Source organism: Grammomys surdaster, unplaced genomic scaffold (genome assembly GCF_004785775.1).
Source record: "Grammomys surdaster isolate TR1022 unplaced genomic scaffold, NIH_TR_1.0 226, whole genome shotgun sequence".
Classification (NCBI taxonomy): domain Eukaryota; kingdom Metazoa; phylum Chordata; class Mammalia; order Rodentia; family Muridae; genus Grammomys; species Grammomys surdaster.
The window spans coordinates 2,092,961-2,107,659 of NW_021604671.1; the positions used below are offsets into that span (position 1 = coordinate 2,092,961).

Consider the following 14,699-nt stretch of genomic DNA (forward strand, 5'->3'; position numbering starts at 1 on the left):
CACACACACACACACACACACACACACACACACACACACACACACACTGCTAGCACTGGCTCTTGGCTCTAAGAGCTAAACTAACCCAAACAACCTTCTCGCTCTCAGACTTACTCTATTATCCAGAAAGGAGCCATAGAATTTTTTTTAAAAAAACATAAACTCAATCTTGCTGTTCCCCAGTTAAAAAAAACTTTCAATGAAGCCAGGTGTGGTAACACATGCTTTTAATTCCAGCACTTGTGAATCAGATCTCTGTAAGTTCAGAGTCAGTCCGATTTACAAAATGAGTTTGAGGCCAGCCAGGGATACTGAGTGAGACCTTGTCTCTAAAAAACAAACAAACAAACAAAAATAAACAAGCTGGAAAAATGGCTCCCCAGTGAAAGAGAAATGGTTCCTCTTCCAGAGGACCCAGGCTGAGTTCCCAAGACTCACATAGCAGCTCACAACGTTCTGAAGCTCCATTCCCTCTAACACCCTCTTCTGGCCTCTATATGCACATATTTACACAGACAAAACACTCATACACATAAAATAAAAATGAATAAATATTCAAACAATAACAAAAACAAACCCTTTTCAATGCTTTTAATTCATCTAAGCCTCATACACAGCACACAAGACACCCAGCAACTATACCCCTAAATGTAGGCTTACTCACTGATGAGTACTCTGTACCTTCATGTTACTTCCTCAGTCTTAATAAAAACATAGAGCACCAAAGTTTTCTACTGTGGGAGCTACCCGTGCCCTGAAGAGTATTTCCAGCACCCAGTATCTCCTGGCAATGTCTCAGTACAATCCAGGAACTGAAACCTTTCTCTATGCATTGCTTTAAACAATCTACGATCATTTCTGCTTCCTATATTTTCTGTCTCATTCCTTACATCTGAATTACCAATTAACCCCAATAATCAGGCTGCATAGCTGGCTCCTTACCACTGTCATCTCAGCATAAGTGTTTTGGCCTATTCAGAGACACCTGTCTAATTTACCTATATAAAGATGTACCCACCTCTATTCTATTCTTCAGCCCAGCACTTAACAGAAACAATGTAAACACTCAAAAAGACACTGTTGTAAGCCTGCATGTCAGTGTTTATGGGAAAACTGCTTACTGTCAGGACTATAACATTTTACACACAAGGTAACAGCAGCACAACTAAATATTATCCTGTAGGGTATTTGACTGACACATTCTAATGTACCATTAATTCTTTCCTTTGAAAATGCTAATGACATTTCTGTCAGTTATAAACGATTTATATTTATCCCTTGTACTTTAACAAAAATAGCCTCAAGTTGAACACTCTTCAGTATAGTACAACCACGTGATCTGTTCCAAGTGCTGAACAACCAACCCACAGCTGAAACTAGCTTGTTCTATACAGTGCACCAAGGGCTCACTATTATCTTCAGTCTTTAGAAGAAATACAAAAAGGTTAATAATTTGAAATTTAAAAAGTAAAAAGACAGGAAAAAAGAATGACTCTGGTTACTTCTAAGGCAAAAGATTGTCATTAATAAAGCATGATCATGGAATTTGAGTCAACCAACAAGCTTCCTTCCTGTGAACTGGTACAATGCAGTCTAGTTAACACTTAAACACCTTGCAGACCTAGAAAGGCATCTGTAGTCCAGCTGTGTTCACACAACTCTAAGGAACCTGCATTTGTTTTGTCACAAGGGTCTTTTCGATTACAGCTGAAGTAATTTGTGGTATCGGAAGTCTGTTCCTTCCCGAAGACTATTAATGCAGCTCATCTCTTTAAAATTAAGTGTTTGCTCTATATTAGCAATATGTGCGTAGACTTATTTGTAAAATCACCAGTAAGCCACTAAAGTATTTATTTCCATAAGAGCTCGTAGGATAAGCATGTGAGAGTTCACAAAGCAATGTGCAGGTAAGATAGACACCAAGACATACCAGTTGTGCACCATGAGCTTCTGCACAGCCAGAAGAGCATTGTAGCGGACCTGCTGGTCTTCATGGTGCATGTGGTTCATCACCAGCTGCTTTCCACCAAGCTGTTCAATAACCCTACAGAACAGAAAAGACTTAGTGAAGATGTCACTTCTTTTAAATTGATGCTAGTTACAAACGCAAAATCCAAATACCAAATTCCCAAAGGATTTCTGAAACAAAAGTTACAATTGACTAAAGTAAGCTAGAATTACATCTTACAACACTCTCAATGAATTATAGACTGTGGTGGTTGAATGAGAATAGACTACAAAGGTTCATGAATCCACAGGTGATGAAACTATTTGGGAAACATAATAAATGTGTCACTAGGGGTAGGGTTAAGGTTTCAAGAGACTTATGTTATTCCCAGCCTGCTTTCTCTGCCTCCAGTCCTGAATGGACAGGTGAAAGTACAATACAAACATTAAGTGCCTACAATATGTCAGCCACTGAATTTGAAATGCTCAGCTACTAGTCAGATATATCACATTAAGCAGGTAATTTACAGTCACTGCCAAATACAAAGAGCATTTATAAATCCATTACATCGTCACTGGTGATGATCCAAAGATATATAGCCCATGTTCCTTAGTGTGACAAGCCCTGCTGCTTGGCTAATAGTGGTAGGGGCTGTTCCTGCTCAATCCACTCTCCACTGTGTCATCAAAGCAATCTTTGCAAAACCTTCAATATCATTTTCCCAATTTAAAGTTCAGTGACTCTGTTTTTTAACAAAGGTACCAAAATCCTTAGCACTGCCTTATCACATGTTGAGTTCCTATTCAGCTTCAGAGAAAAGGACCACATACCCCTGTCCTGTGGTCTTGTTCTGGGCCCTGAGCTCATAACCAACAGGAAGTACTATTACTGTGGCCTGAAAGCAGCATTCCTGATACATGCACATTTTCTCCAAGTGGTATAGCCTCTTGAACTTGCAAACGTACATAGCACTTCAGCACCATACTCATGAGCCATTTTAAACGGCAAAATTCAAAAACAAAAAAGCAGACAGAAGATAGAAGCATGGCAACAAACAGACCATGTAAACAGCACTTGTTTGTAGTAGAAGAGGGAACACAAGAAGGCAGCACTCAACCTTGTTCTAACTCAGCTGGGAATGTGTCTGTCAAGGACTCAGTGTTTTCCATGGCTCTACATGTGTTCATGAATGACTGCAGAAGTGGCATATTTATATGAGCTTTAAAATGATGTAATTTTAGGAGGTAAGCAAATTCACTAGTTTGGAATCCATGAACAATAAAAATCAATATACTTCAGAAAGCTGTCATATTACATGTATAATTATGAGCATGAGCATAATATAGGGCACTGTGCTAACTGCCAAAGTAGAAGAAAGCACTTCATGGAGGTTTCTATGAAGAGCTCCATGAAGCAATGCTCAGAGCCCAAGGCAAAACTAACACTCAAGAGTACCCATAACTTAACATATTTCACTATTATTCACTAATATATGATAAAAAGCATAAAGCGTAACTAAATGTTTGACATAATGCAAACAGCAAGTCTTAACAATATTTATTTTAAATGTAACAGTGGACTCCTAAACGATGTTAAATAACCAAAATATAAAAGATGCTGTATTTTCCTTCCTACAAGCCTAAAAAGAAACAGTAGCACTTCCTGCTGCTGCTGGAAAGGGATCATGAAAATGATATTCTCACTTACTAGTGGCTGGGAGTCTGAATTCATCTGCATCATAATAATGTTTTTAAAACCTCATAAATACACACTTTATCTCCTTTTGTCTATTTCCGGGGTGGCAGGGAGTAATCAAAATGCACAGCAGTTCATTCTGTTTTCACAATAATAAAAAATCAGAACCCAAGCAAATGACAGTTTAACAAAAAAAAAAAAAAGTAAAGTAAAAGAAAGTAACAAAGCGTAAGCCATGATGTGGTCAGTTTCCAAAGGACAGAAAGACATTTGAAAAGTCACCGTGACTATGGTGCTAAAGGCCCTGCTTCTCTTCATATTTTCTACAATTAGCATCTGTAATGGTCAGAACTATAATTTTTGGGTTTGCTATATAACTGTGTGCCACTATAAAAATAATTCACTTTCATGTGCTGTGCTAAGCTCTGCATACTGAAGACCACCCATGTACCTGGTATAGAAATCTGTATCTTAAGGGAACAAGCATGAGTTCTCTGGATAACTCTCTCCAGATTGATTATACCCTGCTGAACAGGTGAATACTTTTCCTCATCAGATAATCATTTGCAGAAGTTTACAGTCTAATTTTAAGAAATAATAGAACCAGTTTATCACTATTATAAAGTTATAAAAAATATAACAAAGACTTGAGCATTAGTGTTTTAGTTTCAAGACAGTATATAATGATTTATCAGATTTTTTAAAATAAACTTATACATCCGTCAGTATTTCTGTTCACAACTTACAGAAACTTGAGTCTGATTCAGCAGCCAAAAGAACTAACAGAACGGCAGGAGCAGTTCAAAAGCTGGAGAAGCATCTTTGAAAGCTGTCAAGATTAAACTGCTAATTCAGGCAGCCGTTATGCAAGTGTTGTTCTAGTCTGTTCATGCCTAGACCTGACCCTCAAGCCTGCTGCTTCTGTTTCCTTCCCCACCCATTCCTATGGAACACTTGAGCAGGAACATCTACCTTCATGAGCTCAGGCCATGGGAGTGTGCCTACGTGTATGGATTTGGGAAAGGGAGTCACAGCCATCTTGAACAACAACATGTGCTTTTTAAAGTGATTTCTTCAACTCTAGGATAGTGAGTTTTGATACTTAATTGTTTTAAGAAAAATAAAATTAAAAGCCCACTATGGCATTCCAGGTTTTGGAGCTACACTAGCCCCTTGTAAAGAGCTTGAAAGAGTGTTCAAATTGCTGGCACACTGTTTGTACTGAATAGATAATACTAACTATGCAAGACTAAGTGAAAGACTAGTTATATCCAGCAGTTAATGCTATGTGGACAAAGGGGTTCCTAGTATTGAAACTGTCACAAGTATAAATATGACCAATCTACTATTTGAATTTATTGAGGACATATTGTAGGGAGTGCTAGAGATGGAAATGTTTTCTATCTGAATTCAGGCTACTGATTCAAAAGTGGACCTTCTAACCACAAAATCAACTATGAAAATAACATGAAATACCAAGAACACCAAAAAAGCAAGGCCCTCTAAATCAACATGATCAAAGCTCATATAAACTCACAGAGACTAAGGCACCATGCACATGGCCTGCATGGGTCTAAACCAGGTCCTTTGTGTATATATTATGGCTTCCACTTTAGGTTATTTTCTTTTTTTATATAGGATTCCTAAGTGTGTCAATGACTGGGACTCTGTTTCTGTACATTCTCTTGGGTTCTTTTTCTTCTGTTTGCTTGTTTTGTCCAATTACAATATGTTATTTTTTATCTTATTATATTTTATTATTATCATTTAGAAGCCTGTTAGTCTTCTAATGGGAGAAAAGGAGTGTATACAGATGGCAGGGAAGGTGAAGAACAACTGGAAGGAAGAAGAGAGAGAGGTAACTGTAATCAGAACATTACATGAAAAAAAATCTATTTTCAGTAAGAGGAAAAAATAAAACAAAAAAGCAAACAAACATATAAAACAGGAATAAGTGGCAATCCATGTTGGCACCTGTTAGAAACAGTGAATGCTGTCTGAAGAGTTAGGCGGTATGAAACTGGACCTTTCCAGTCAGACATGTAACTGAATCTGCCCCTTTCCTTTTATTTCTTCTGAATTTGATTCCCTCAAAAATTCAAGGTCTTTGCTGGTATTCTTTTCACTGAATCAGAAGAATTGTCCACTGCTTGTTTTTTTACAGCTATCTAATAAATGAGACAATTTTTTTTTGATAATGACTCTTGAATGAATCCTGCCATTCTATGATGACATATCTTTAGCAGCTATGATGACCTTAATAAGCATATCATTCAAATATCATCAAATATGAGATACCAAAGCAGTTTTCTAAGATCACAGTGAAATGGATATAACATGAAAGATTATTCCACATCATAGAAGATAATTTGCAAGGAAAAGAATGAGAACAACAAAAAATCCAGGAGGTGGGGCTGCATTTGATTATGGGAAGGCTTGTGCTGCTGAATATAAACAGAAAGCTAGATAACTTTCTGCTGATGATCTACCCCAGGAGACATTCCATGTTTCTGCTTCTGTTGGGAACATGCTAGTCAACTGTGTGCCTAATAAGGTATTGAATGCCTTCATATACTACTTTGCAAAATAAACATATCATTGTTTTGTTGTCAAGATATATAAGTACATTTAATTATATAACCACACCTCAGTATTTTGGAATGCATAATTATATTACTATGCATCTACTGTAACTTTTACTTACAGACTCTGTATTTAATTCTACGGTTTATAACTGCAGTCAATAAAGACCTCTCATTCACATCCATAACTATGAGTAGTAGGGGAAAATAGTGTTCACAAAATGGCTATGGAATTAAAGTTTGTAAACAAAGGATACTTTTAATGAGAAGCTTCTAATAATCTCCACTGACAATTACACAAAAGTATTAATGCTTGTAGTACTCATTTTTAAATGTGTTCATTTTCTTCATTAGTTTCTCTACTGAATTACTTTGATTTGGAAAAGAACATTACTTTGGATTGTTTTAAGAAACCAAAATGAAACATAGATTTATCTTTGTCTTTTACCGTTTACCCCGGGGATAATGCCGGACATATTCTCCAACATCATGAGCAGCAACAGCTAAGACTTGTGGATCATCTGATACCTCCAGAAGTTTTGTCAAGATTCTGAAATAAATTTAATCCAGACATATCAAGCTATGTGTTTTTCTAGAGTACAATTAATATATGTATAATATAGATATCATACTCAAAGCAGAAGTTTCTAAGGATTTCACCATGATATCCATGTTAGAACTTTTCAAACCTTTGTACATATATACAGGTTACTCCAGCTTTATAATTTATATACAATTGTATATATATATAATATATATATGATATATTTATATATAATATTTATATAATATATAAATTATATAATTTATATATACATTTAGATACATTTATATACAATTCCAAAAACATAATTTGGGACTAGATAGGTCATCAGTCTAAGAGAAAACATACTACTATTATTCTGCTCAAGATACATGGCAATAAAATGACTTCTAATAAGATACTACTATCCTCATAAATCAGAGAAGCTTCTGTTAGCAGTAGATGAAAATTAATAGAGACTAATAACTGGACAATGTGCAGAGAGTGAAAGACTTTGGAGCACTAAATCCTAAGTGGTATGTCTTTATCAAACCCTTTCCTCAAGGATCAGGGATCTATGAAGAAGAAGAGGCAGAAACACTGAAAGAAACAGAAGTGATGGACGACTCCAAGGAAAACAGTATCTTCCAGCTACAGCAGGACTGATGTATATATGAGATCACAGAAACTTTAGCAACACACGTAAGACCTGCACAGATTCAAGCCAGACAGGGTGCCAGCAATGAGAGTCGGGAACAGACATAGGGTCATACCCCTAATCAAAAAGCTATTTGTAATTAATATCTGCTGGCAAAGGGAAAAAGCTATTCCCAGGATGTTTTAGGTCATGGTTTTTATCACAGGAGTAGAAACCTAACTAAGACATAGACATGCACATACACACACACAATTTTTTTTAAAGGTCATCTAACTTTTCTAAGATGCTCTAGTATTACCGTCCCTTTAAAATTGCTACTTAAAGGAGGGCTCAAGAGATGACTCAATGGAAGAGGTAGTCTTCCCCTGGGAAGAACACAGCGATTGGTTGTCCAGTGACAGTCAGCTCTCAAACAAACTTATAGGTAACACTATAAAGACTGATGAGACCACAGTCAGGACTATTTATCTATACACATATGCATGCATAGCAACTTAGTGAAAAAGAAGCTATGAATTTGAAGGAGAGCAGGGAGGAGTATTGAGGAGGTTTTGGACGAAGGAGTAGGAGGATGTAATTATATCATAATCTCAAAAAAACAAGTTTTTTTTTAAGAGATGGCCCAGTGGTTGAGAGCACTTACTGCTTTTGCAGAGGACTGGGGCTTAATTCCTAGGACCCACCCACATAGTGGCTCACAACTGTCTGCAACTCTAGTTTCAGGGGATCTGATGCCTAACCTCCACAGGCTTCTGCATGCACATGGCTACACAAGCATGAAGGCACACTTAGCACACAAATATACAAATGAAATAAATATTAAATAGAAAACAATTAAAACCATTTAGTTGTTTGTTCGCATATAAGCCACATGTTCACAAAATATGAGCCTTCTAAAATGGTTTACTAGGAAACAACTTAAATCACACTATCTTTGCTTATGTTACTAGAATTAGAATCAATGTTTACTTGTAATAAAATACTAGGTTTTCTACAATTTTATGTTACTCTAAACTGGATATAATGCTCCAGTTTAGATAATCTATCCATAACCCTATCACTGGAAGGGAGACACCAAGACTAGGAATCCAAGAGTTCTATGTCAGCCTATGTCAAAAACAAAAATAATGCCAAACATGTTCAAATCTACAAAAGCTGCTTAGTTTCTAAATCCCATTTATCTGACATTTGCTAATACTAACACTTCAAAGTCTAACCATAAAACTGCGGTCATCTCAATGTGTCATCTACTGAATCTATAAATGATAGGAAGACAAACAAAAACACTGTCAATCAGAGGATCATTTTGTTATGCAGTAATTACACACCTTCTATCTTCTAGATTAACTGAAAAATCTGGATTCCCAAATCACCAGGACAAAAAAGCATGAGAGTAATACATAGTCATTTTCATACTGACATACATACATTCTTCACAAACCATTTTTGATGAAATGAAACTCAGAAGTTAATGTATCTAAGGATATAACAAGTGTTGAAAGTGAATCAAATTATTATCTGCTGCCTGCTTATCCATATTCTACACACAATAGCACCTTGACAATAACTCCTTCAAAGTAAGCACATGAAAATCTAGAAGATAAAAAACAAAATAAATATTCAGCTTTCCAAATATTTATATTCTTGAATACTCCAAACTGTCCATGGTCTTTTTTAAACAAAATATACACTCAGCTTTCCAAATATTTATTTATATTTTTGAATACTCCAAACTGTCCATGTTCTTCTTTAAATTATCCTATTTTATTTTCATTCTATGTGTATGGATGTTTTACCTGAATATGTATGTACCATGTGCATGCAATGCCTGTGGAAGCCAGAAGAGAGCGACAGAATCCCCAGGACTGGAGTTTTAGTTGTAAGCTGCTAACAAAAGCAGGACTCCATGATGCAGTTTTCATGAGGTCATCATCAATGATGGGGTAGCACTTAACAATAGTTGTTAATATAGTTGTTTCAGAGTTACCCACACTCCTGAAAGCAACCTTCCTTCCTATAATTTAAAGGATTCTAGAGATGAGGCATTAACCCATGCTCTGTAAGCCAACTGAATGAACTCATCAGTTCACTAAGCTAGACTTTGGTGGCATGGTACTTTGGACTGTCACTAGAGCACTATTTGGGGTGAGTAAATATTTGTTTGTGTCTCACCAGGAAAAGTTAGTACAACTCTGCACCCAACAAAGGGTGTGATAAAACTAAAGGTGACTTTGGGAGGAGCAACTGCACTGTCCTTGCTTTGGACTCCAATCTGAGGGTAGACCATCCATGAAGGCAGTCTCAGCAAGTAGCTTCTCCCTGTGTGGAATATGGTATCTTGTTGTTATGGAAGAATTACATGAGCCTTCCTATGGGGAGCAAGACATATAACTAACACTAAGCCAGCTGAAGTTGGCTTATTCAGGAGCCTTAGATGGCTATCTTTTACATCACATCTAGTAGTGTCCCTGCTTGATGAACAGGGTCTGTTCTGTGAGTATGGGAACATTCTAACAGTTGTCCAAGGTCTAGAGTATATGCTACATTCTTTGAAAATAGCAAATACGGGACAAAACTGCTAAGCAAGCAGTAACCCATGGCAGTTGCCAAGCTGCTGCTATGTGTAATAAAACATGCAACTGAAGTTGGCATGGCTACCCAGCAGAAACTCATTTATGTACGGAAGGAATTACAATGGAGAAAAGACATATGGCTATCACCCTCCACTTAAGCCACTGACTTGACGGGTAAGTTGTATAAAGACAGGATGAGATAAAGGTACTAGCTTGACATTTTCTATAGCTGAAGATTTCTGAGGGACCAAAAAGGAAAAGATATACACCAGATCTGTGTTCAAGAACTCCCAGGCTATGATGTGGAACCCACTGGAAGAATTAAATCGAGAAGGGAAAAAAGCAAAGTAGAAGTGATAGAAGATAATCTTCAACTCCAATTTTTAATACAGAAAAAGGGAAAAATACATGATTCTTCCTGCAGGTGAAAGCTTTAACAATGGGCACGTGCAGGAAATTAGGATAGAGAAGATCTTTGCCTCTAAACTGCTTAATTTGACAAAGTCTGTGAAGCAAGAATGGATAGAACCACTCAGAGCCAGACTAGAGAGACTGCAGGACATGGGAACAAATGACAGCTTTTATCTGTGTACTGTGAAAGCAGAGAAAATAAGCATTGTGACTACTCATCCTTCCCTGAGACAAAGGTTCACTGACTGTAATGAATGTACCACACTAATGTAATATAGGAAATCAACTGGGTAAGGTGGTACATACCTGCAATTCTAGGATTTGTGAGGCCAAGGGAAGAGACTCTTAAGTTCAAGGCTACTCAGAATTATCCAGAATGACCCTGTATTAAAAATACAAAATATGCTAACAGAAACTATGTGCTGAGGGTGAAGAGGATATATGAGGATATTCCTTGTGCTCAATTTTTGTAACTTAAAACTGGTCTAAAGTTTAAGTCAATTTTAAAAGTGTATGTATTATATGACACTGTGTGTGTGTGTGTGTGTGTGTGTGTGTGTGTGTGTGTGTTTGTGTGTGCATGTGGGCATGTTCAGAGAAGGGAAGAAATGAAAGGAAAAAGAGAAATTCTTAGGAACATTTTCATAACCTAAGTTTGACAATAAATCCTTTGTGATGATACCAAAAGTATAAGGAACCAAAAAAAGTTAAAAGTGAACGTTGATTTTAAAGCTTTTGCCCTTCAAAGGACACTATCAAGAAAATAAGAAGACAGCATACAAAACTAGACAAATATTTCCAATTAAATATGCTGGGGATTTGCAGCCACAAAGTTCAGATGTTCTCCCAAAACTTACAAGGACCAACTCATCATTTGAGATTTTACTTATAGCCTCTGTCAGGCTATCAGCATGTACTATGCTGTTCTCCTGTAAAACGGGGCAGACAGGGAACCATGGCTTTCCCATGATCATAAGGGTAAACAACTGACAGCCAACAGTGCACTGTGTTACTAAAGCTATGATGGCTGGTAGGCTAAGTGTTTAAATAAATTTTCAACATACAATGAGGTTTCTTAATATGCAACCCCATTGTAAGTTAAGGAGCATCTGTATAAAGAACCCTCACAACAAAATACCAAAAAGCAATCTAATTTAAAAAAAAAAAAAAAAAAAAAACAAAAGAAGCCAAGATCAAAATATGTGCTTTCCTAAGAAGATAGATCAGTAAATATAAAAAAAGATACTTGAGATAATTAACCAACAGGAAATAAATCCCAGTGTGTGTGGGAGGGGGTGGAAGTGAAATATAACTACATATCCTAAAATACTTAAAATATAAGGCCCATGTCCAAATAATTATAAGTCTTTGGCCAGTGTTCAGTAGTACAGAACTTGCCATTACGGATGAAAGCCTGGTTCAATCCCCAATTTTGGTTAAAAGGTACAGAAACCAGAATCCTTATACAATGATGGTACGAATATAAAGCTGAACAGCCCCTTTGAAAACTAGTTTGTCAATTCTACAACTAGTTACCGTAAGACTTGCTATCCTACTAGTAGGCTGAAATTTTGGATTGCATAAAAAGGAAAAAAGTAGGCTGAACACAGAATTCATCCCTCTCTGTTTTTTGTTTGTTTTGTTTTGTTTTGTTTTGTTGTTTTAATGTGTTTGGGTATTTTGTCTACATGTACACCTAGTACCTGCAGATACCAGAAGAGGGCAGTCAATCCTCTGGAACTGGAGTTACAGATGGTATGAACCACTATGTGGTTGCTAGAAATCAAATCTGGGTCCTCTGGAAGAGCAGCAAGTACTCTTAACCACTCAGCCATCTCTCCAAGATCCCAGCCTTCCTCCTACTTCTTGACTACAGATGCAATATGACTAGCTGCCTCAAGCAAAAGATATGAAAATATATGCTCTATTCCAACTTGTACAGTAAGCACTACTAGTGAATCACTATTCACAGTCATAGGCAAAAAGAACTCTACTGTCCATGAGCTTGTGCATTAAAATAATCAATGGTCTTGTATGTACACTGGAGTGCTATTCATCCATATGAAGGAATAAGTACTCATGAGCACGTCAGCGTGGATGAACCATTAACAACTGTTAAATGAAAGATACCAGTGTCAAAAGAACAAAAAGGACATGATGGGGGAACAGGGTTTTGTACAAAGGAGATAGGTGAGTTAGAGATGAGAGGGGAAAAAAGACAGGGTGAGAGTAACAGCAATCAGAATGCACTAAATATGTACAAAATTGTCAGAAACTTAATAGGATATTTTAAAGATAAATAGATTATTACATTTACATATAAGATTTCTGTAATAAGCACATCCATAGAAACATAAAACAGATGAAAGGTTTTAAGGCTAGACAAATGAACTGTGTGAAGAAGTAACAGCTAAGGGGCATTGAAATTTCTTTTTGAAGTGATAAAAATGTTTCAAAACTGAGAGTTTCAGTAGTCCTACACTACTGGAAATATACTTACCAAATCACTGAATTATATTTTTAAGTAGATTAATTATATGGCATATAAATATTTCACTTCAAAATGAAGGAGCACACATTTAGTCATATTATCATGACAAGAACAGAACTACAGAACCCAAAGGGAAATGCTATTTTAGTCTTTTAATTGTGTGTGCATACATGCCTAGAGGCCAGAGACAGCCATCTTTCTCTTATCACTCTCTGCCTTATTTCCTTGACAGTCTTTCACTGAACATGGACTTGCCTTTTTTTTTTTTTTTTTTTCTAGATTGGCTGCTGGTAAGCTCTGGTGATCTTCCTGTCTCTGTCCACCCTGCCACCCCTGATCACACCACAATGAAGGTTACAGTGAATGAGACCACACCCAGCTTTTTCTGTATGTGCTAGGGATCCTAATGACTACGCAGCAAGCACCACTCATAGCCACTGAGTCACATCCCCAACCTAGAAAGTACAAGTTTCAATTAGATATTATATAAAGGGTAAATTTTGTCTCCTACTTCACAACTATAACTCCAGATAGACTGGAGATCAAAATAAGGTCAAACACTAAAGCTTCTATGAATAAAATAGCAGGAAAAAAAGATATCTTCATAGTGTAAATAACAATTAATAGGTTGTTTCAATGTAAAAAACTGTTACATACTTGAAACTTATTAACTGACATAGCCAACCTTAGAAATACTATTTAGTAAGGATCTTTCAAAACAGAAAGGAAGAGAAGAACAAGCAGGCATAGACCAGCTAACACACACCTGTAATCCCAGCATGTGGGAAGCTGAGTCAGGAGGATTGTCATGAGTTCCAGGTCAGGCCTAGGCTACAGGAAAAAAGAGGTCACTGAGGAAGAAGGTAAAAGGAAAAAAAAGAAGAAGAAAAGAAAGAGAAAAAAAATTTTTTTAGAAAGATGGAATACAGCCTAGTGAGTTGAGAACTTACCTGGAATGTTCTAGGTCCTAGGGTTAATCCCAGTACCACAGAAAAAAAGATCAAAATAAAAATTCAAGGATATCTCTGTGCCCTTGATAGGCAAAATCTTAACCAAGACACAAAAAAGCACTAGCCATATATAGAAATATTAGGAGATTGAATCTCTTAAAATTAATAGCTTATATGTATAAAGGTCACAGGTAAACAGTAAAATGCTGTGAAATAAAAGGTAAAATCGTCTCAAATGAATACATGACCAAAAAAATCATGTTCAGAATATCAAATCCCATTTAAAAAAAAAAAAAAGCTGATGAAATTGGCAGGCATTTCTCTTAGAGAAGGTAACACCTAACTGATCGAAAGCATACAAACCATTCAACTTATTACTTAGCAAGAAAACATCAATTAAAACCACAGAACATCTAATAACAAAGCTAAATGTTGATGAAGATCTGTATAATGATAAAGCAGACCATGGGATCCAAACTTACTTCAAGAGTTCATAGTTCTTCTCATTTAACCTCACAGCATTTTCTCTCCAAAATTTCTCGGACTTGTGTACAGGACTCCATTCCAACCTTCCAGATTTAAGTTCTGAACTGTATTCATCAAATGAGCTATAAAATTATTTTAAAATTTCAGTTATAAGAATCTAAGAGCTACTACAAAATTAAGCAAATTAAAATATGACTTAGTTACAAAGACTGAGTCTAGGCTTTATACACACTTTAAATCCCAGCATTCAAAAAGCAGAGGCAGGCCGACCTCTGTTAGTTCAAGCCCAATCTGATCTATATATCCAGTTCTAGGACAGACAAGGCTACATAGTAAGATTCTGTCTCAAAAAATAACAGGAATAACAACTACAACGACTTAC

The 14,699-nt window shown here is 36.4% G+C and overlaps 1 protein-coding gene across 2 annotated transcripts in view; it reads right to left on the bottom strand.

Annotated features, from left to right (window-relative positions):
* The window catches only part of Atp6v1h (ATPase H+ transporting V1 subunit H), a 73,400-nt gene that overhangs the window by 3,932 nt on the left and 54,769 nt on the right, over positions 1–14,699 (bottom strand). For both annotated transcript variants that reach the window (XM_028773396.1, XM_028773397.1), the window contains 3 exons: positions 14,314–14,439; positions 6,674–6,775; positions 1,931–2,044 (listed from right to left, as the gene is read on the bottom strand). In XM_028773396.1, coding sequence (XP_028629229.1) covers positions 1,931–2,044; positions 6,674–6,775; positions 14,314–14,439 — 342 coding nt within the window. The remainder of the gene's footprint in view (positions 1–1,930; positions 2,045–6,673; positions 6,776–14,313; positions 14,440–14,699) is intronic.